The sequence below is a fragment of the Rhopilema esculentum genome, chromosome 20, assembly GCF_057945365.1.
Source record: "Rhopilema esculentum isolate cy_ngs chromosome 20, ASM5794536v1, whole genome shotgun sequence".
NCBI classification, from domain to species: domain Eukaryota; kingdom Metazoa; phylum Cnidaria; class Scyphozoa; order Rhizostomeae; family Rhizostomatidae; genus Rhopilema; species Rhopilema esculentum.
In genome coordinates, this window is record NC_142834.1 from 9,371,530 (window position 1) to 9,393,568 (window position 22,039).

General features: G+C 36.9%; 1 protein-coding gene across 1 annotated transcript; it reads right to left on the minus strand.

The window, feature by feature from the left end:
* Window positions 1–2,321: 2,321 nt before the first annotated feature.
* Window positions 2,322–15,815, minus strand: LOC135687384 (uncharacterized). The gene is made up of 14 exons (XM_065203929.2): window positions 14,977–15,815; window positions 13,842–13,915; window positions 12,310–12,727; window positions 11,463–11,651; window positions 10,845–10,981; window positions 10,395–10,549; window positions 9,891–10,012; window positions 8,722–9,525; window positions 8,164–8,256; window positions 7,650–7,757; window positions 6,870–7,049; window positions 5,570–5,717; window positions 4,238–4,967; window positions 2,322–3,703 (listed from the first exon to the last, which is right to left on the minus strand). Exons 1-14 carry the CDS (start codon window positions 15,610–15,612, stop codon window positions 3,619–3,621), a joined length of 3,879 nt encoding a protein of 1,292 aa, XP_065060001.2. The 5' UTR covers window positions 15,613–15,815; the 3' UTR covers window positions 2,322–3,618.
* Between the last annotated feature and the right edge of the window lie 6,224 nt (window positions 15,816–22,039).

Here is a 22,039-nt window from a genome sequence, read left to right on the forward strand (position 1 = left end):
CAAATTATAAGCGTTTATGGTAAAAATGTATTTGGACATTTTAAACGTTTATGGTAGAAATATTGGCAAGAAGAAAATGCGCAATCGCTCTTTTTACTGCAAGTAAACAAAACATCTTGAGGGTTAGCAGAACTGGTTCCTTTTAGGCCGCTTTGATATGGCACCACCATTGGCATATAACTGTTCGCGCAGAAAGAGCGGAGCTACTATTCAGCTACTTTTAATAAGACCATTAAATAGCATTTATAACATGTTGTCTTTTTAGTTTGACAATTGAAGCAAACGTAAAACAAACTCATGGATGTTTCTAGGATATATTTCACAAGAACTTCTCGAGTCAAGCCTTCTTTGAGAGTATTAATCAACCTTTAGGTAACACGGTAGTCTACGTTCGATAGAAGAAGAGATCATTCAAACCCAAAAACAATTTTTCAATCTATAATAGCTAGTTGAAAAAAAAAATTTGTAACCTGAGGAAATGAGAATTGCTTTACTTGAAAGGACGGCAAATTTCAAAATTTAGAGTCAAATTGATACTTTCTCACAAATCCTGTAATTTCTACCTTTTGTCAAAAAAGTTTTACAATATACTTGCCTTTCATATACTCTCCCTAGAAATAACGAAAATATTCTTTCATATTCAAAATCAAAGTTCATGTAAAAGAAATGTTTGATGAATTGGTTACCAGCTCAGTGGTACTAGAGACAAACTTCACGTCTAATAAATTTTAAACATGCTAATACAGAACTTAACATCTTTTTTTGTGGACCAAGCCTTTCTTACCATAAAAAAGAGACAACAGTATCTATTGTCAAATACAATCAAAAGTATCTGGGGCTGGAGGGGCCATCGTGCCTCTTCCCAGCTAACCTAGTGCATTAAAAAAGGTTCTGTGCTCAGAAGGACAACAGAAATCGGGACTACAACCTACCCTTAGTTCTATGCTTTATATGGCTTTTAAGAAAAAAAATATTTTGATATTGTGACCTTGATCTGCTCTAAATAGTTCATCCGACTTCGCAACTCAGCAAGCTGGTGTTTTTGGCCTTGTGCAACTTCGTCGGCCAAAGATGGCAAACTTTCCACGTTTGCACTTTCCAGTCGCTCTGAAAGGTTCACTAACGAAGGCAACGCCGCCCTGGATGGTTTTGGAGGACCAGAGAAATCCATATCTTGGTAAATCTCTTTTTTGAGAGAATAAAGATATTCTGGAACAGTTTGAATGCATGCATAAAAATTATTATCGTAAGTTTTTTGCTGTCACGCGTACATGTAAAATATCCCGCCAAAAACTCTTTCCCAGACCCCTTTATAATCATCTGCTTTGCTAAGTCTGAAGCATTTATTGAATTTCTTTAAACGAATCGTCGAAAAATAGGCAGTGTAAACGCAAAATTGGATGTCTTAATAGCTGTTTCGACAAAGTGCAACTTCCTTTTAAAAAATTGAACCTGTTCAACTTTGGTCCAACTTTTTTCTAAACCAATTGTCTTTAATGACATGCACTGCACTTCAAAGGCTTCACTCCACCAACCAGGTTCTTTTTTTGATCACGCTGCTTTCTGAGATTCGTATGAATGGCTGCAGAGTCAAAGAATAGAAAAAACCGAAGAGTTTTTAAATTTGTGGAGAGAGGAAAGCTGTCATTAGGACACAAGATCGCCCCTGTATTGCGCTAGAGATGCAAGACAAACAGAATTAACGAGCCTGCTGAGAATTTCATCCTTCCTGGTATTGCCTCTCGCAGCCTTGTGTTGTTTCTTAAATATCAAATTCAATGAGTTGTAAGAACTTATCAAAATTTTCGCAAGACAGTTTCAAGAACCTTTAATATTCGTCACTTTCATCCAGACGAAATTCTAGCAAAAGACGGTTAACGACTCATGGGCTCTGACGCAGGTTGGAGAGTGGAGGTGCCAGGAGAAAATATAGCAATCAAAACAAAAGGTTTTAAAAAAAGCTCTATTGTTTTGCAAAAAAGTGAGGGAGCCATGACCCCTTCGCCCCCTCCCCCTTCGTCGGAGGCCTTGCAACTCCCAGCTCATTTCTCCGGGTCGATCAAGGCTTAACACAGACGGATCTTTGTTGCCTATTTAGTTTTAGTTTTTATGAAAGTTTGTAAATAAATGAGTGTATCCAATTTCCAGATTTTACAACGTTCCTTTTAGTTAGATCCCTGTTACGTCCAGAGATATAATAAAACGATTTGAATCATGGATAACGTAAGGCAGACCATTAAATTTCTCTTTGCAATTTCCAGCACGTTATCTATTTGGGGTCTTGAGAATGATCAAACTGGTAATAGAAAAAAAGAACTGCATCATTTACAAATATTTGACTGTCCTGTATCCCATTGCAAAATCCTTTTCTAGCAAGCCCCTACAACCAAATGCTACCTGCAATTGCATTAAAGTCGTTAACAATAAATATAAAGCTACGTTGTTCCTGCATTTCTCGATTCTAACAATAAGCCTGTATTGGACACTGCAACATATCATGTTACGTCACACTTTAGGCTCATATTCACAGAGGCTTATTCAAACAGTTTCATAAAAACAGCACCTCATTGCTAGCTCGTTTATTTAGCTTATGAGTATCTTAACGCTGTAGTTTTAAAGGTGTCAAAAGAAGCCAAAATTCGAACAAAATATTTTATCGTTTCAACTGACGAGAAAACCAACCATACAGGTTTGATATTGCTAGCTTGGGGGGGGGGGGAGGGGAGGGAGGGTCCTTCAAATGTATATTGGTAGAGTAACAGGAATCGCGGGCTATTATCTGTGGGTGCAATAGTGCCTATTTGCTAACCGTAGAAATCCAAGCGACTAGGGACTGTGAGCTGTTCTTCTGAACTTGCAATTTGAACGTGTTTACTGAAAAGGCTAGGGGAGGGGGGGGGGCAAAATCCAAGGGACATAATTTCTAAGAAAATGCAACGAGCCTTATCTAAAGTCAACTGTAAAATCTATTTTAGTTTATTGTAAAACGTAAACGGCTACGCTTAAAAACACAACTGAATATTTTATAGATTTGCTGCTAAAAGCACCATTCTTGAATAGTTATTGGCAAAGTATAATTTGAACCATCTAAGAAAACCAATATAAAATTATGAACATGCAATTCCTAAAAGCAAAACTCGAAACTACAAGCAATTCTAAACTTTTATCATAATTTACAATATAATATGAAATCAACGAAGACGTAGAATTAAATTTAAAAATATCATTACCAATGCATTTATGCATTTATAAAGGCACAGGTGGCGAACGGTCTTGAGGAAAACCCAAATGAAATACTTTTAGAATCCTAAAAAAGCTAGCAAAAGCTCAAATTCAAGTTTTACCAAGTTAACATTCTCACGATAGCAGCCGTAAAAGCAATTAGCATATACACGATTAAAAAAGCATCGGAACTAAATTTGTCAGTTTTTAAAGGCATGCCAAAACATGATGGCTCAGAAAATGATGCCAGCGAGATCGGATTTAAGCAACATTTTCGCTAGTTCTATGGCCTTGACGTTCCACCTCTACTAATATATGTTTGAACATTAATTCATCAGCCTGTGATATCTGGTTATTGCTGCAATGTACTGTGCTACAATGTACTGTCCAGGCGGCCTACTTACTATAACGTGAACGCTCTTTTTCAAGTTTTTCGACTTCATTTGTGACTTTGACTATTTCTTCCTTTGCTGACATAAGCCTGAAGTAAAGAAAGAATTGAGTCATTTCGAGGAAGCATGATATGGTAATGTGTAAATTCAAATAATGTATAAGGTGTGCAACATGACATCAGCATCTCACATATGTCGTAAGGGAGGGGGACCACATTCAAAGAAGTGTAATAAAGGATAAAATCACAGTTAATGTATCAAGATAGAGTTAATTTTGTGATTAACCGTATCCATGTCATGAAATTCTAGCGAAAACTCCAACGCTTTCTTTCGTTTTTGTTTCGTATTATGGTACATTTCAAGAAAAGAGTAAAATGATAAACAACAAATTTTAAAGCTAAACAATAAAGGAATAAAGAAATTATTGTTAAAAGAAATGAACTTGTAGAATTTCAGATCAGAAGAGAATTGAAGCAAAGGAAAATAGGAAGACAGATGGGTAGGGAGAGTAAAAAAAGAGAGAGAGATACATACTCATTTTAAATTTTAAAAAAATTCTTCATCATTGAAAAGAAAGCTCAGCTCTGGTCACTTAATTGTTCGAGGCTTACTGTAAGACTTACTGTAAATATATCTGCAATCGCAACCGTCTGTTTTTGTTGATATACACTTCAGATTTGTCTTGCGGAGTTGATAAAGTTTCGGTAAGAGTATTTGCATACTTTTCTAAGCAATGTTTTTCTGAATACCATCGCTTCATTTCACGTTCAATAAGGTCCCGGTCTAAACTGCCGTCAGGTCGGAAGCGGATGAATTCTCTCTCAAGGCAGCCTTCAGTCAACGATTTAATGGAGTGAATCAGTTCTTTGCGTCTAGCAGCAACAACGAGAGTCGATTTCTCATCCTGCTGGGAAGCCGAGAGGGGCGGCGTATGTGGTCTAAATTTTCGAATGGGCTTCTCCTTTTCCGTATGGTTTCTTACTGGTACGATATGGTAATCTGTTTGATTATAAACCAAGTCAGTATCCTTAACGTCGCAGAAAACACTTGAGTCGTCTGAACGATCATTGTTATCGCTGTTTGAGCTTCGATTGTTTGACATGCTCCCCCCGTTCCCTAAGGATGCCGATGAGGAAATATCGCTATTATATGACGAATCTGAGCTACAACTTATTCTACGATTTGACGATCTCGAGCTGCCATCTTGAGAAGAGGAATCAGAAAATGGGCGCGCAATGGACTCATTTTTCATAACAGGAGGTTTATTCATCATTTTTCTGCTTCCACTGTCACTAGCACTGTCAGAGACAGAGGGATATTTTCCAGCGAATTTGCCACTTGGTTTGTAATCCCCTGTTAGAAATAGAGAGGATCGCATGAACTTTCGAGAGATTGCAAATGACAACTACATTGAAAAAAGAAATCGTTCATTATGGCTCTTGTCATCATAGAGCCTTGGCAAAAAAATTTTCTGGCTCTTAGAATGAAGAGCTTTATTCCATCATCGGGAAACCTTTTTGAAAAGTCAAACATCCGAAAATTCTTCTGACCCTTCTTGCCCAAAAATAACAAAAGGAATAAAAGGTAAAAGAGTTTCTTTTTCTAATTAAGAGAATCACATAACAACTATCCGAAAAGCGATGTCGTTATTCGAGGTTAAAAATTCAAGGAAGAGTGTTTAATATCAAGCTAAAGTCTGAGTGAATTAGCAACCTAGCAAAGAATGGTGCATACTGGGGCTCTATCCATAAAACAAAAACATGTGCGGGGATTTTCTCTCTAGATTTTCCAACAAGAAACCACGTTATCAAAAAATTAAGTCTTTACTGTCACCTATTATGATTAAGTTACTATCTATTATAGATTCTTGTGTAGAAAAAAGATTGAAATGTCCTAGAAACAATTGATGGTGGACATAGAAGATGGCGGATATATGAGGAGTTTAGAATGCTCACCCGTTCGCCTTTTTCCTGGCTTCGCAGTAACAATTGCCTTCCCACTATGGACGGCCTGCAAATTTAGGCTCTTTGTTTTATCGTCTCCGTAAACCTCTAGAAGACATTTCCCGGATGCATCTCTCTCAACGATATGAATGAAGCTAATCTGCAAAGCAAAAATGCATGCATAAAGCGTCCACTGAAAGCGTCTCATTATCATCGGTTCCCTTTCGTATTTAAAAGCAATCAGAATTAGTGATGGTGTTTTCATTCTTTCAGGACAAAACACAGTTAGATCTCGTTAAGTCCTTCCCAGGATAACCCGGAAAAGTCTGACTTTCAATTCCAAGCGGATTTTCCTACCTTATTCAAGTCACAATCTACCACTGCAACTTCGCTTCGTTGGACCACTTTATCCCACCCCCCCCCCTTTTGAGGATTCAACTACAATTAGGTTTAAAAAAATTATCAGTATGCAAGAATCAAAGTTTTGCCTACCAGCAAATAGGTGCGAACGTTTCATTATTGCATCAAATTCCTCTTCAGTAAAAAGCTACATTTCATACTTTAATTATGGTACACTACATTTCAATAACAGAAAATGCAAATTTTTTAGAGGTAGGTAGATGTAGCTTTCACACTAGCTAAATCTAGAGATTGCACTCAACTAGTCTGGTATTGAATAAATATAGCATATATTCCTTGTTTTGACACTTCAATTGTAATATCGGTTATGTTTAGTGTCACATATTAGCGAGAAGAACTGGTTATCCAGTATGCATTTTTTGAAAATTTTTTGTTGAAGATGTTCAAAAGATGAATGACAAGAAATGTTCCTTGATAAGGGAAAAAATCAAACTATAAATACAAGGGAATAGCAATCTAAGTTTTAACTTCATCGTTAAAGCGATAATGGGTCTTTTACATGAACTTTCAATGTGGGAATTATCAAAACCTATACAGACATAAGAAAAAATAGTTCAGAACGGTGTCTTATAAAACGATGTGAACATTTTCATCAAGTTCCTACCAAGTAATTAAACACAAATTTCTAGAGAGGGCAGAGAACCGTTAAATAAATACGTTGACAAAAGCTGATATAGATTGCATTTTATTTAACGTTCTCGTTAAATAAAGAAATTTTTCTGAACGCGACGTTGGTAAATCTCGTGGCACTGAGCTTAGTTGTGCTCGACTTGTTTTCATCCTCTTTGAGTTTTTATTTGAACTTAACCCTTCTTACTTTCAAACTTGCTTCAGACTCCCTGATTTACTGATTATGAATCCGCTTTTGAAAACAAACATATCATTCTTTTACCTTGTTTGTTAACTTTTCCAAATCCTTTGTCAAGCTTGTGATTTGATTTTTCGTCTTGATACCAGCCATTCCAACGTCGACAGCTATCTGCTCAACTTGCATCAGCTCAGGACTCATCAGGTAAAGATCATCTGCATTGGCCCAGATCTTCTCGCCACTGTCGATGTCTATGACTAAGACCTAAAACAAATTTCATCCAATATATCACAACTGTGGTTATTTGTCTACGTAAACTAAAAACGAATGTTTTGCTCAATAGTAGACACTACGGTCAATCAGAATCTGAAAAAAGTACGGTTTTATAGTGATGGTTCGAGTACGAGAAACCATTGCGCAAACATACGGTAGATCCTAGAGTTTGCGCCTTGGGGTCGTTTAATTTTTAATATTTTGGACCGGGGATTATTCGAAAGAAGGGTTGTCATTGAAATCCAAGGATAAATGACTCAGATATATTCGTCTCTAATCCAGAATAGGACATCGATTAGCTTGGAAGAGCCATACAAGAAAATCCCACCAAACGTTACCAAGGAGTAGGAAGTCAAGAGTATACTCCTTCCAACCATTGATACTGGTTTGTGACCCAACTACAGAAAATGTCAAGGTCCAAAAACAGGAAATGATCATTGAGTAAAAAATCAACCCATACAAAAGGATTTGAGAGGCCATCTGGAGATACCAGAAAAAAGAATGGGAAAGTGTAGCATTAAGAAGCAGAACATAGGTGATACAGCATTGGAGAAACAAGAAGAAACATGAGCGAACAAGTTAAAAACTTACCTTCTTACTGAAAGCAAAGTTACAAGCCAAATCAAGAACATTGACGCGTGTTTTACTCGTTCCATCTTTATAACAGAGTATTCTACCTTTATATGGCTCTACTCGTTCCTAAGAATAAACAAATATTTTATATATCAAACGTAGGACCGGCTCATCAATATATTTACAGGTTAACTTTAGAATATCATGCAGGCTAAAATAGAGCTATTCGCAAAAGCACAGGGAGGGATAGATCTTCTGTTTCCAAGAATAATGCAGCGAGGTTGATGTCATTCAAAGCAATTTTGATGGACTGGTTTACCGAGGAACCGATACATAAACACATTGCTCCGTACATTATTTGGAACAGATGAGTGCTCAAAGCTGAAACTTTAGTGACGTGATGTGATGTGAACATCTATGCTATCCCAGGTGTCCCAGTCATGTGTGAAACGAAGAGCATCACCTTTTCTTAAAGATTACATTCTTTCGCAGTTGAAAGAAATCTCGACAAGACTTCGACAATGGTTCGCACCTGAGGTTCGAAGCATGACAGAAGGGTCTTCAATTTCATCATGATTTCTCCTGAGCCCGGTTTTTCTATGTAAAACAAAGCTGGCGATTCTACCTAAAACGAGGAAAAAAGAATTTATATTTTCAAGTATGATGAAGTTCTGAAAAATGCAAGGTTAATTCATACATATTTAACCAAAATATCTAAATTTTTGCCTAACGTCAATATTTTTTAGAAATTTTATATTTTGATCCTTGAATAATTCTTAAATCATATTGCTAATATTTTCATCAAATTCGTCGAAAAATTATTTTGATAAATTCGCTGACTGTATTTAAGGAAACGAAGAATACTAGCATAATACAAACTTGATTAGTGTTCATCGAGCTTTTGCGAGATGGTCACATTTCTCTTTTTTGCTGAAAAAGCTCATAAAGGTGAAAAATCAAGATGTCATTGAAATTAGAGTCTGGCTAATAATTCTTAAATTTCAAATCCTGTTTCGGGCCATGTTGCTTTTAATTTTGGGACTTTAAATTTCTGCAATTCAAACATTATTTGATTACACGTGGAATTTACCTCAAGTATTTTAGCTTTGATAGTGTTCTCTGGCTTTAATACGTAGATGCTAGGACATTTTTTGAGATTTTCTATCTCTGTCTCCGTCAGAACCATAGCCTTATTTGTATCATATCCTTTGGTGTCCGCTCCGGTGGCGCACCCATCAACAACACTCCCATACTTTTTGGTATTATTCAACGATGCAGCATTTGCCAACCTTGTATGCGACTGTGTATTCTGCCCGTTGAAGTTGAGCGTCTCATGGATTATTCCGTCGCCATTTCGCTTTGAAACTTCATTATCTACCGGACAAGTAATCTTGCCTCTTTCATCATTATGTACCTGAACAGTATTTGTTCTGAGCGAACTAGACTCAAGCCCATTTTTAGATTGGTTAAAATATTGCGAATCCCAATCTTCCTCCTCCTGGGTAGGCCAGATTTCTTGTTGTTCTGCAATTTTCCCTTTCTTGAATGATAATGCTGCTTTCTGATCAAGCATTTTCCCAGACTGCGTATTGATGCTTCGCAAATCCTTTAGTGGTGACCTATTCGGTACGAAGGGTGGCCTTTCATGACCTTCCTTCATCGTTTTCAAGGATGGCTTCTCAGTAGCTACATTTTCTGAAAGACGTGGTTTCTCTTCTTCATCAATCATTGTTCTATAATCAACAGTCTGCTTTTCAACGCTGTTCTCCACAGACGTCCGCTGGGTTGACGTTGCTGTAACTCGCTTTAAGTGTCCAGTGTTGACAAGAAAATCCTCCAAAAACACACCAGGGAGGTCTGGAACCACAATATTCGACAGGGCAATCACTTGCGACTGCAAAAGAAAGAGATTCACATTAGACTTTAAATAAATCACATGGAAGAAAATTCAGCGAAAATAATTTTTCTTGTCAACGTTTTCATGTCGAAAATTCAGTTAACTAAAGGTTGCTTTTAGTGTCAATTTTACGATGGCAAATAGACACGCAGCTGTTTAATTTGCTTCATAATAACATATTTTGTCTTGGTGCAATAATTGCATACTGGATAACCAGTTCTTCTCGCTAAAAACTGACACTAAACATAACCGATATTACTATTGAAGTGTCAAGACAAGGAATATATGCTATATTTATTCAATACCAGGCTAGTTGAGTGCAATCTCTAGATTTAGCTAGTGTAAAAGCTACATCTACCTACCTCTGAAAAATTTGCATTCTTCACTACATTTGCAGCTAGCAGTTTACCGTGACAAATCTCTACAAACTTTTGACGGCCAAGATCTTTTTCTGTTAGGTTTGATTCAGATGTAGGTTCCAAAGCTATGAGAAAACACATTCGTCTTCATAAGCAGTATAAACTCGACATAAAGATTTATCGCTGTGTTTGTATAAGAATAGTAATATGACTTAATGGCTAACAGAAGAGATTTTGATCTAGTTGAATTGCAGTTCTAAGCAGATATACTACCACGATCATAGCCAAACAGTTAAAAATAAACAAAGCTTAAATTTAGCTTAGTTTAAATTCAACACAACTTTGTCTGTCATGAAGCCTTTGTCATTTATGTTTCCTTGAGAAAACCGATTAAGGATTGAAACCGATGAAGTGCATTTTGCATATACTGAAGGAATGCTCGAGACATAAACTAAAGAAGAGCGTGGCATTTTTGTTCTAATAAGGTATCAAGATCATTGCACATACCAGGCAGTTTTACAGGAACAGCTTGAGGCTGCAAAGACCACAATGATTCGTTTATATACTGGAAACGTTTCCCATTCACAACTTCATCGTTTCCATAATCACAATAAAACACGTGGATTTCATCTCGTTCTTTGTTGCAATCAAGAACCCAGCATCTGAAATAATATTGTTTAAAAAACTCAAACTTCCAACAAAAAAAATTTCAGGCTGATTTGCAACTGCTTTCAAGAGGAAACGTTTGATGTCTAGACTGGTCATATGTGGGTTGGAAAATTATCGACACCCTAAGGTTTCCTAAATTCAATAATTGATCATGCAGTAAATGAGGATGGCCAGATGTTTCAGTACCTCTGGAAACAACACCTGTCATATCGGCATCGTTAATAACAAAACTAATAAATTTATACAATATCAAAAATGTTGTATAAACTCGGATTACTAAATACATACCTATACCAAAAATCATCAAAAGTGTATCTTGCTGCACCTACATGATGCTGCTGAGGAAAAATCATGGGTTTCCCTGCTCTTTCAGACTTATGTATTTCATTCTGTAGCTGACTCATCAGATCATTAATGGCTTGCTCCTAAAATCGTAAAGCAGAAGCTATTACATATCTTCAAATTCAATACATTATTTATACACAAAATTTTACGATATTCAGTTAAAAATTAATCAAATAAACTACAAAAACTGCACTGGCACTTTTATGTACGAAATTAGCCATATCTGACATGAACGCCCCCTTCAGGTACAGGCACAAGAACAACTTTCCAATCCTAGATTTCACAGATAAGCCTTATTCACACCCCTTTTGCACTGTCACTGAGACTGACCCTGCTAAAATCAAAATATCATTTGATCAGGAAATGCGTTTTTTGTGTTACAGCTTTAATTATCAAACAAAAGACCCTTTCATCTTCTTCTTATCATTTATGCAGGCTTAGTCCAACTAGACTACTTCCTTGTAGTGCCTACCACTGGTTTCTAGGTAAAATTTAAGACTGAATGAGAATCATAAAACAACAATCGTTACAAACTATAAAGATAAAAAGATATTGGCTTGCCTGCTCAATTAAATGGATCCAAAATCTGCCTGCATCAACAGCATGTGTTACAATAAAGTGAAGATCATCACTGAAATCTTTGGAAACTTTTGGCTTTTTTGTGCACGAAGAGAAATACAGGGAAGCAAAAACTGAAAACTCCAGGTTGAAACCTTCACCTTGACATGGCTTGATATCAAAATTCATCCCCTTTGATAAAGAAAGTAGCAAAATTGAAAATGCAAATTTCCTAATTGTTTCATTCTTGAAATGGTTTCTATTTTAAATATTCAGCTGCAATTTATCAAATATTGACTCAAAAAATAAAATTAAATAAACAATGCTCTTGCTCCAATAAAGCTAAAAACAAATTTGCCTGTTAAGTGACTATCCTGATGATTGGATACAAGTAATGCCAAAGTCTTTCAATTGTACATTTTATTTTCCCTTAAGCCTTTTGCATGCAAACAGTTATGCAGTAAAAAAATCATGTCTACAATTTTGGGACTGGGCCTGAATGAGATAGAACTAAGCCTATTAAATCACATATCAATCTTTTCTTTTTATAATCTCTAGCAATCAATTGCACATCATGCCATTTTGAAACATTTTTGCGAGCAATTATTGTATCCAAAAACTCTGAACCATTGTTATTAGAAAGACATGCCATAGACTGGAAATCTACATGACAATAACTTACAAAAAAGGTGAAAAGAAATTATCAATTGATAAAGCTCATACATGAGTTCTTCAAAAATAAAGAACATAGAACATAAATATATCAGAAGTCATTTAAAGTACAAGGATACATCTCAAAGTAGCAGGAAGCTGCACAACCAATATTTTCCAGTTAACTTAAATCACTTACATCTATACTTGATTTTTGCAGTTTCTTCTCTTGGTCTGAAATGCCCTGTTGAGGTATCAGTAATACCGGTTGCAGGTTTTCTGTCTTTTGCAATTCACAGCTGTACAGTGAAAGTCCTATATCTGGTGTTGGCAAAAGACCAGGCTTCACAAAAGAAACCAGAGGAATCTCTTTAGGTATTACAGGTAGTGGCAACAGCCCTGGAGCTTTTGAAGTGGAATCATTCTCTAGATCTGATTGAGAATTCTTTGATGCCTTCTGGGAACTCTTGGACAAATTATTAGTATTTGTTTGACCTCCTTTTTCTTTTGCAGCTGTCACATCAAAAGAAACTGCCCCACATTCAAAGTCATGCTTCTTTTCTATCATTGCAATGGCCTCACGCTTTGTTTTATATCTAACAAACGCCATGTTTGGTCTGAAAAAAACAATTTAATTTTGCACTTGTTGTCACAGATGTTACATTAGTATTTTTTTCATCTGTTCATTTTGTAACTACATAAACTTGTAGAACATCTTCAGTGACAGAAAGTATGGCCTATTTGAGTCAAGGAATTATCGGTGTGATTTATACAAATACGTGACATGATGTTGAAGAGGGTTTCCTTGATCACTTTTGGTGACACTGGGAAAATCAACAATATACTGCTTGGCTAGGCACACACAGGGATGAAAGAATTACTAATGGACCAAGAGATTTAGGCTTGAGGACAAGGGCACTTAAAACTGATTCATAGCTTATTTAAAACTGTAATTTTCTACCACTGCATGCTGAAGTTCATAAAAATGGAATTTGTTTATTTGATTTTAGAAGTTGTCATCAAAACAACAGGAGGTTCAGTAACAAAGGCATAACACATGGCTATACAAATTTCCTTGAAAATGTCAAGAGCGCTGTTATGAGTAGGACACTTTCACCCCTCTCTGGCATCCATGAAAAAGGTTTTTACAGAATACCTGATAAAATTGGATAACTTTTCCCTGACTGTACTATATAAAAAATGACTTTCCAAGTCTTTTTGCTTATACATAAACACTGTCACAATTCATCATACCTCCCCAGATCATGCAAGCTTTATAACCTGTCTTTATTCAAAACTAAAATCAACAACATTGGTTGTACACACCTATTTTACCAATGCCTGCCACTTTTCCCGTGTTAGGGTTTTGCAGTTGGCACCCCTGCCTTCCCCAACATTATTGACTAAAAAAAGTTTCTCCTACCAACTAAACAATGTGACAAACATGTTAACTAAAACAAACTTCAACAGTCAGTGAAAGTAAAATGGCAAACTCACTTATTTGTGTGTTGTTATATCATATGAATCATTCCAGCAGTAACCAACAGGGAATTACACTCTCTGCAAAGACTGGCATTGAAAGTTGTGTAGTAAAGCGAGCTGATGGCATCAAACAATTTTCCTGACTTTTCCCTTATTCAGAAATATTTAAATAAAATTCCTGAATTGCCTTAAGTGACTAGTTCTCCAATCATTATCTACATTATTCTGATTCTGTTAGAAATTTCTTACCTTATTGCTTTCAGTTCAACAGGAAAACAATCTGGCTCTGTAAAGTGAGTGCTCAGGAATACCTTAACATGCTCCTGAAATAAACAGAAAGTAAACATGCTGCAGATACACTGAGATATTAAACGGCAGGATCTAAAGAGAAATGGGTTGCAACAAACTTGAATGGACAAGAACAGCCTGAAAAAACACTTTCAGTTTATTGCATGAAATTTATACATGCACAAAAGTTTCAGTACAAGTACTGCTTTTTAAACTGATGTGTTTAAAACATTGGCAAATTTTAGACCAGTATCAGTAGAACATAGTACATAACCTCTGTCATTTTCTGTACAACCTGTGAATAGATTTTACAGGTATTTGAGTGCAAGGTCATTCAAACATTTATACACTAGTGTTCCTGTTTCTTGTTTAATAAGATTAGAAATCGTTGGCCAGTCTAGACTCAGGATAAGTGAGGCTGCTGTAGCATAATATGCACTCTTCATAATTATTTATGCTTATTGAAATCACCCCCAAACCGAGCAATAATGACTCAAATATGATCAATATCTAATTACAAATGATTGTTGACAACCAGGCTCGCATTCCATCTTACAAAAATTTTGGTAAATTGACATATGAAAGATGATTTCCATGCAACCCCTGCAAAAAAACCATTGCTCAACCATGGCTGACGATGGTGACATCATGGTTTCACTATGGTTGTTAATCATTGCCTGCCATTGTTGAGCAGTGAAATGACCATGGTTAACCATGGTAGAATCACAAATTTCCAATGGGACCCATTGCGCAACTATTGCTTAACAATGTCTAACATTTCAAAACATCACAATTTAAGTTATGTTGTAGATAATCAAGACTGCAACATTGTCATGTCAACTGTGTACATACAAACATGTGATTCTTTTGAAGAAAGCATAAAAACATATCAACTAGATAAGGAACAAATGTGGGCCATAATTTGATGATTTCACAGGAATCATTATTGTAGTATTTTGGAAAAATCGTGCTTGCAAATCATAGTTTTGGTGAAAAGGGGTTGGTATGTTGAGACAACAACTGAAATGATTGAGAAGTCACAAGATAATTTTGACAGCTGTTATACACTGCAGAATGGTTTTCAATTAGATCTTACCAAACTCAACTCGTTGAATCCTGTTTGATACTTTAACTTGACACAAAGTGTATAGAGACCCTTCATGTTAGGCTGAAGGTCACCATACTTAGCGTTGTCGACATCCTTTGGCCTCAAGGCTGGATCTTCCTTCGCCTTAATTGTTGTCTGGAAAGATTGAAGACAACCATTTATAGTTTGATTGCTTGACTGTTTTATATTGTTTTTCTTTTTATTGTTATTCTGATACTTTCTTTTGACATCGTTGTTATTAACATTTGATTTATTTGAAGCGCTTGAATCTGAAAAGCTTCTTTCCTGGCCTCTTTTAATTTTCCACATTCTTATTTCATCTGGATTCAGGGCTCTAGAGCCTTTGCCATATCCTTTAACAGACATTCTCTTAGCATGAAGTGATGCATAGCTTTCACCATCCAACACAGCGAATACACGATTATCTCCATCGTCTTCCCTCCACTCAAGCTTTGCTACATCAGGAATTGAAGTTAAAAGGTCGAACAAAGTTTTGAATCCCAACTCCTTCCATGGCAGCTTCTCACCAACAAGATCGTGATAGTCCTTTTCAATCAATGACTGTTTCACACCATGCTGCTTTGAAACCAATATGGACCTTACGAATATCTTTACATCCTCCATTCTTTTTCGAGTCCATTCAAATTCTTAAAATCTCTGCTTTTTCTAAAAATGGCCTATATTAAAGAGAGATAATTGGTTAGGTGGTCTCAAACATAAGAATCATTCATGAGGTTGCATACAGTCACTTTGATCACTTTGCAGAATTCGCAGGAAACAGCAACCATGCTTATCCTCACAACACCAAGGACCGTACCAAAAGTCTCGTTTTGGAAATGTTGCCCAGCCTCAATTCCAGCAAACGTCAAAACGAAGAACTTCGAAATATATCGATAACACGGGGGAGGGGGGGCATATGAGAGAACAAACACCGGAAAATCGGGACAAAAATTGAAAAAAAACGACATCCAAGGTTAAAATTTAGAAAATCAAATATTCGAAACCCGATAGCCTGCGTGCTTGCCAGAAAGATCCCGAATCCCGGTGAATCCCGGAGCCTAATCCATGACCCCCTGAAACCCCAAAGCCCCCCAAGAAGGTTCAATGAAACAGTTTATACCGCTAAAATCTTGTTTACACCCAATATTTTATTTTTTCAGTTAAAAAATCAAAATTTTCTGCGCTCGAGGGACAATGGGGCGATTCAAAATTTCAATTGATATTCTGGCGGTGACTAAGCGGCCGAGTTCGGATAGTAGGGTTGGGCTGAAAATGTTTCTTGAAACATGCTCTTGTACCTGGTAAACTCTAATTACAGCTACACTGTTTGTCCTTCGTTGTTCAAAAGTAGTGCGTTTTTAGACTTCTCAGTGCGCTGAAGGACGAAAGGCTAGTAATTCAGAAAACTCTTTTGAATCTAACTCCAAGAAGTGGTGAAATGATCGAATTCATTTTCTTTCGAATAGATTGTCCAACATCCCATTTCATCATCCCATGTTTCATGGTCTAGTTTCAGTGAAATCTTTCTGCAATGTTTCGCCAGCCCCCAATCGCCCTGTTCACAGGACATGAAGAATAATTCCCTTCTGTGACTTATGTTTTGTTGTTTTGGGTGGGCCATATGCAAAATCTTACTGCACAGGCCGGCCAAATTAATAATTGTGTAAATCACAGGGTCTCCGACGAAGAGAGCTTTTCCAAAACTTTTGTTATGGGTGTTACATTTTCCGTTGCCCACCCCTACTTTCCAACCTGTGTCGGAGCCCTTGAATCATCGACAAATTCTTTATTGAACAGTAAATGGGTTAATAATAACAGTTACAAGAAAAATTACATGAAAAAGTTATCAGTGTGAAATGTTACATTTCTTGTTTGCAGAAGTTAATTCTCACATAAAATTTGTAGTTGACGCGCGAAGAAAGTCGTGTTTCTTTTAAATGTTTCTCTATATGTTAAGCTTGTAGCTTGCCTGTTCTGTTCAGCTTCGTAATAGAAATGTCTGCTTATAAAAATGAAAAAGTGTGCCTAGTAATCAGAAAGTATGCCTAATAATAGATCAAAAAAACTTTAGCGGGGATGACACTCCATAGATAGATGTAGCTCAAGAAAAACTTATTTGCTAAGCACGGGCCACAGAATATGCCCTCGCGAGCCACATCTGGCCCGCGGGCCGTTTGATGGAAACCCCTTGGTTTACAGTAACGAATTCAAGTATTCTAAAGACCCATCTCGACAGCGTCTCCAGTGAGTGTAAAAATCTAGTGTCCTTTATAACATTTACACTCAGTCAGTCACAACTTCCAAGCAACCTTTGGTGTGACTATAAGCGGAGTCCACTGTAGTATAATCGCAAGAACAAAGATTTATATCGAGACACTCCAGGTAGGGGCGGATCAAGAGCAAACTTGAAGGAGGGGCAGTTGGTAGTGGGGGCGCTGAAAAATTTTCAAAAATTAGTGACGAGAGTACGCTGTATACAACAATTTCAGATCCATTTTCGAAATAAACAACATAACTTGAAGCAAATTAACCTAGCGGTCTCAGAAACTTTTTCACCTGATTCTCATTCTTTAAATAGGGCGCACAATTTTCCTAAAAGGGGCACTAAATTTGCTGCAACTCGTCGAGGAAGGGGCAGCTGCCCCTAGTTGCCCCCTTAAATCTACCATTTGCTCCAGAAAGAGCTTCTACAGTTTTCCTCGATATACCATAAAATCATTTGAAACAGATAAGATGACACAATATTGAATGATATTGTTGCTGTGATATACTCACAAAACAGGGCTGCCGGACGCAGATTTGAGCAGGGGGGGCCAAAAGGAACAAAAAGGGCATAAACATATATTTTTTAGTAACATCGGTTATTGCCAAAATAGGACAGCTTTCATGGTAATTCAGAAGTTTAGAAAAAAATAACGCAGCGTCAATGGCGGCGCCAGCCGCAAAATATTGGGGAGGGTTTCCGGTAGGGGCTTCGCCCCTGAAGAATCTGGGGGTCTGGGAAAAAAAAATTGGACCACGCCCCCTACTCTCTCTGAGACAGAAGCTGAATTATTTAATACATGGGGAAACAACTAAAAATCATTCTATTTTATACGAATCTTCAATTCTAAAAACATAAAAAGTTCCTTAGTTTGAAAAAAGCATATTTTACAATGGAATCTTGCGATGATTTGCAAGTTTAAAAGTTAAGAATGGGCTGCACCTGTCCCAAATCAAGTACTTGCGCTCTGTTGGCCTCATTTATTATTTCTCTTGATGGATCTCTACCTTCCGCCATCATGCTACTCATCTCACAACTGAAGATTCTGGTCAGTAGTCATATCTATCTAGCAGCCTATTTGCCCATTCCGAGGAAAGTTCCTTGGGCAGACATTTCATTGATATAAAAATTTGGCACCAACTATATCATCATCAGGTCTATGAAAACGACAGTCACGAAGGCTGACATCTAATTACGGTAAACTCATAACTAACACATAATTACATTCTCTTCCAAAATCAACATGTATCTGTCTGTCAGATCATAGTAAGAAGAATGTGTGTGATGGTCAATTATTATATTGACTATGATCGAACGAGAACAAGTGCTAGATTGTAGTATGTTGCAGAGGCATCTTTTTTCCCCTTAATTAAAACATGGAAGGGGACGGTCAAACAATACATGAGTGTTAAGGACATATGTTGAAGGAAGTTCTTAACAAATTGTGTGACCTTACCCCCCCCCCCCTCATATTTTCTCCTTGAATTTAGAATAATTAAAAAATCGGTCTCGGCGACGAATGGGGAGGACGCGTCCTCCCCAGTCCTCCCCGTGGTGCCGCCACTGCACAGCGTAAATGGCTATGTGCTCCATTTAGGATTCATGCACTCTTGGGCATTCCTAATTGTATAATTCCTCCTGGACGTTGAAGTTTTTCGTTTGTTTAAATCTTTCATCAACGTATGATTCATATTTTCTTTAAAATTCGATTTACCCTATTTGTTTTTTATTTTCATTGTAAGTGGAGATCGAGGCAGGCACACATCATTCTCCCGTACTTGTGGTCGGTGCATTATATTCGACAAATATTCTGATCAATTACAACATACCAAAAAAATAATCTCACATTAATGCAATCAAGTAACAAAAACTTACAAGTTAAACCAAAAACCTAGTGTTCAAAATTGAAAGGAATTATCGAACTTTTAGGCTCTATCTATTTGAAAGTAAATTTTCAGTCTTCTTATATTTCAAAGCGAGTTTTCAGTCTTCACCTCTTCCAAAATTTAGCCAGATAAAAAATAAACAGCTAAATTGTAGTCTTTAAGCCAATTGAATTCTCCGAGATCATATACACTGCATAGTAGTACGCTGGTCGACCTTCCGTATTCTCTCTAATCAGCGCCTTTAAAAGGGAGCGCTCATTAGAGAGAGGGCGCTCATTTTTGAATAAAATCTCCAATGAGCGCTCATTAGAGATGGTATTGGAAATTCAGATATTCAAGATGCTACGCCAGTGTTTATGCAAATCGACGAGGGTTCCGACTCGGAAGAAATTGGCATCTTGAAAATTTTTTTGCTTTAACAAGTGTGATGCAAATTCAATATCAATTTTTGTAAAAACAATAATCGTTTGAATTTCAAAGCTCAGTTTTTATTGCTGGATATCCATCTATCTTCAATGAGCGCCCCTCTCTAATGAGCACCCGTCTCTAATGAGCGTCCCCTCTCTGAGGCCAAAGAATAAAATGAGTTTCCCCGGCGTTCATTAGGGAGAGAATACGGTGCCAAACCGGCTGAGAAACAACTGGCGACACACTGAGGAAATTTTTCTCGCCAAAGAGACAGTCTCCTTCGCAGTAGATGTTATTAGAATTTGAGAATCACTGGAGCAACCCCTTGATTTAAGTTCTTTTACTTGGCGTCTAAAGGAAAGATATCTGGCTTTATGATAATAATAATAATAATAATAATAATCAATTTATTTAAAGTTGGCGCTACATAGCTATTTACAAAGAAATGAGCTAATCCAAGCCAACTGTTAAAACTACTACATCAACTAAATACATACGAGATTAAATACATAAAATTTTAAAAATACAAAATGATCCATTAAAAAACTATAAAAACCTGAGCTATTTAAAAGATAGAATTACAAAAAACCAAGCTGTGGCACGAACGTCCTACATAGTTTGCATGTACAGTCTGTGCCATTCCAGCTTTTAATTTCTTTCTTAAACTCATTAATAGATTGAGCATTCCTTATGTGCTGAGGTAAAGAGAGCCAAAGACGCTGCCCTCTATAATTGATAGTTTCGGTTCCATAAATGGTTGTTCTTACTCTTGGTACCATAAATTCATTATTTTTTCTCAAATTATAAACAGCATGACGCTCGCAGAAAATCTCCCTCATAAAAGGAGGGTTGATATTTCCCTTTGTTTTAAACATTTCAATCATAAGATTTCGCAGGTGTTTTACATGAATATTTACCGAGCCATCATTTTCTAGCAGAGTGTTGAAGCTAGAATCATAGTCTTTGTATGCAATTCTCAGAGCTCTTTCGTGTATTCTATTAATCTTACTATTCAAGTGCCTACTGTGGAACATCCAGACTAGTGGACAATATTCGAATTGGCTAATTACAAATGCTCTCATTAAGATTTTAAGTTTATTAGCGTCCATGTATCCAGATATGCGAGCGGGGGCGGTGAGTTTGCTACCAGCCTTCTTACATAACTTACTGATATGTGTCTCAAAACTGAGTTTTTTGTCTATCACAACACCTAGTAGCTTTTCCTCTTCCGAGTTTTCTATGATAGAATCTCCTACATTAACTTTAACCTGTTGATTAGAACTTTTGCCAAGAATAAGTAAATGACATTTGTTTGTATTCAACTTCATAAAGCTATCAGCGAACCATTGGATAGTTATACTTGAGTTATTCTCTAGCCTTGCAATTACATTATTGAGATTTTTATCGCACGCATATAGAGTTGTATCATCCGCGGAATTGCAGATATCCGTATCCATTAAGGAGAGAAGTAAGTCATTTATGTAGATGTTAAAGAAGAGGGGACCAAGAACTGATCCTTGCGGAACACCAAGGAACAGTTGTTTGTAGGTACTGAATGATCCATTAATCTTAACTCTCTGATGCCTATTTTCCAAGTAGCTGTTAACAAGACACAGTGCTTCATGGCTGAATCCGTAAGCATCTAGTTTTGCTATAAGGGGGTCATGTTTAATACAATCAAAGGCTTTCGAGAGATCCATAAGGATTGCGCCAACATTTTCTCCCCTGTCTAAGCTTGCTTTTCATTTTTCAAGCATTCGAACAAATGCGTGCTGCACATTGTACCCTTTACGAAAACCACATAAAAGTGACGATAAATAAGATTGCATATAATCAATAATCTGTTTATCCATAAGTCTCTCAAAAACCTTTGAAACAGTTGGTAATACACTAACCGGTCTGTAATTTTTCTTATTGGTTTTCTCCTCCGATTTGTGGAGGGAAGTGACATCTGCTAGTTTTAATAGGTCCGGAAAGACACCATTTTGAATGCAGTTATTGAAAATAAGCTGCAACGATTCGGAACAAATGTCAGAGCTATTTTTCAGCACTCTCTCGGGTATATTTCCAAAGGTTGTTGCCTTTTTAGGATTAAGCCCCTCAATTTCAGAGTGCATCTGTTCCAAAGTAACCTCTTGGAATTTAAAGTAGCCGTTAATTCGAGCATAACTGCGAATTTTCCTAATGCTAGGGTGTTTTGAATATTTCATTATAGCCTTTTCTATAGGATCTGATAAACCATTTGTACTTATGGTAACCTCCCTGTTCTCCTTTTTCCTTTCTCCTTTCTTCTCCCTGTTCTCCCTTTGAAAATAGTACACGCGATATTTTTTTCAAAAAAGGGCACTTTTCAGACTTTTTCCAAACAGGGGGGCCTGTGCCCCCTGGGCCCCCCGGCTCCGGCGGCCCAGATTTGCCAATAAAAGACATAATTTAACGACAAAAGGGTGTTTTAACCGACAATTTAGCAAAACTGGGGGGGGGGGAGCAGGGC

Coding starts and splice junctions, on each gene's coding strand:
- LOC135687384 (XM_065203929.2), bottom strand. CDS start 15,612: ATGGAGGATGTAAAGATATTCGTAAGGTCCATATTGGTTTCAAAGCAG. Junction 10,013..10,394: donor TGTTCCTGTAAAACTGCCTG/GTATGTGCAATG, acceptor GTTTTCTCATAG/CTTTGGAACCTACATCTGAA. Junction 7,050..7,649: donor ACTTTGCTTTCAGTAAGAAG/GTAAGTTTTTAA, acceptor AATTTGTTTTAG/GTCTTAGTCATAGACATCGA.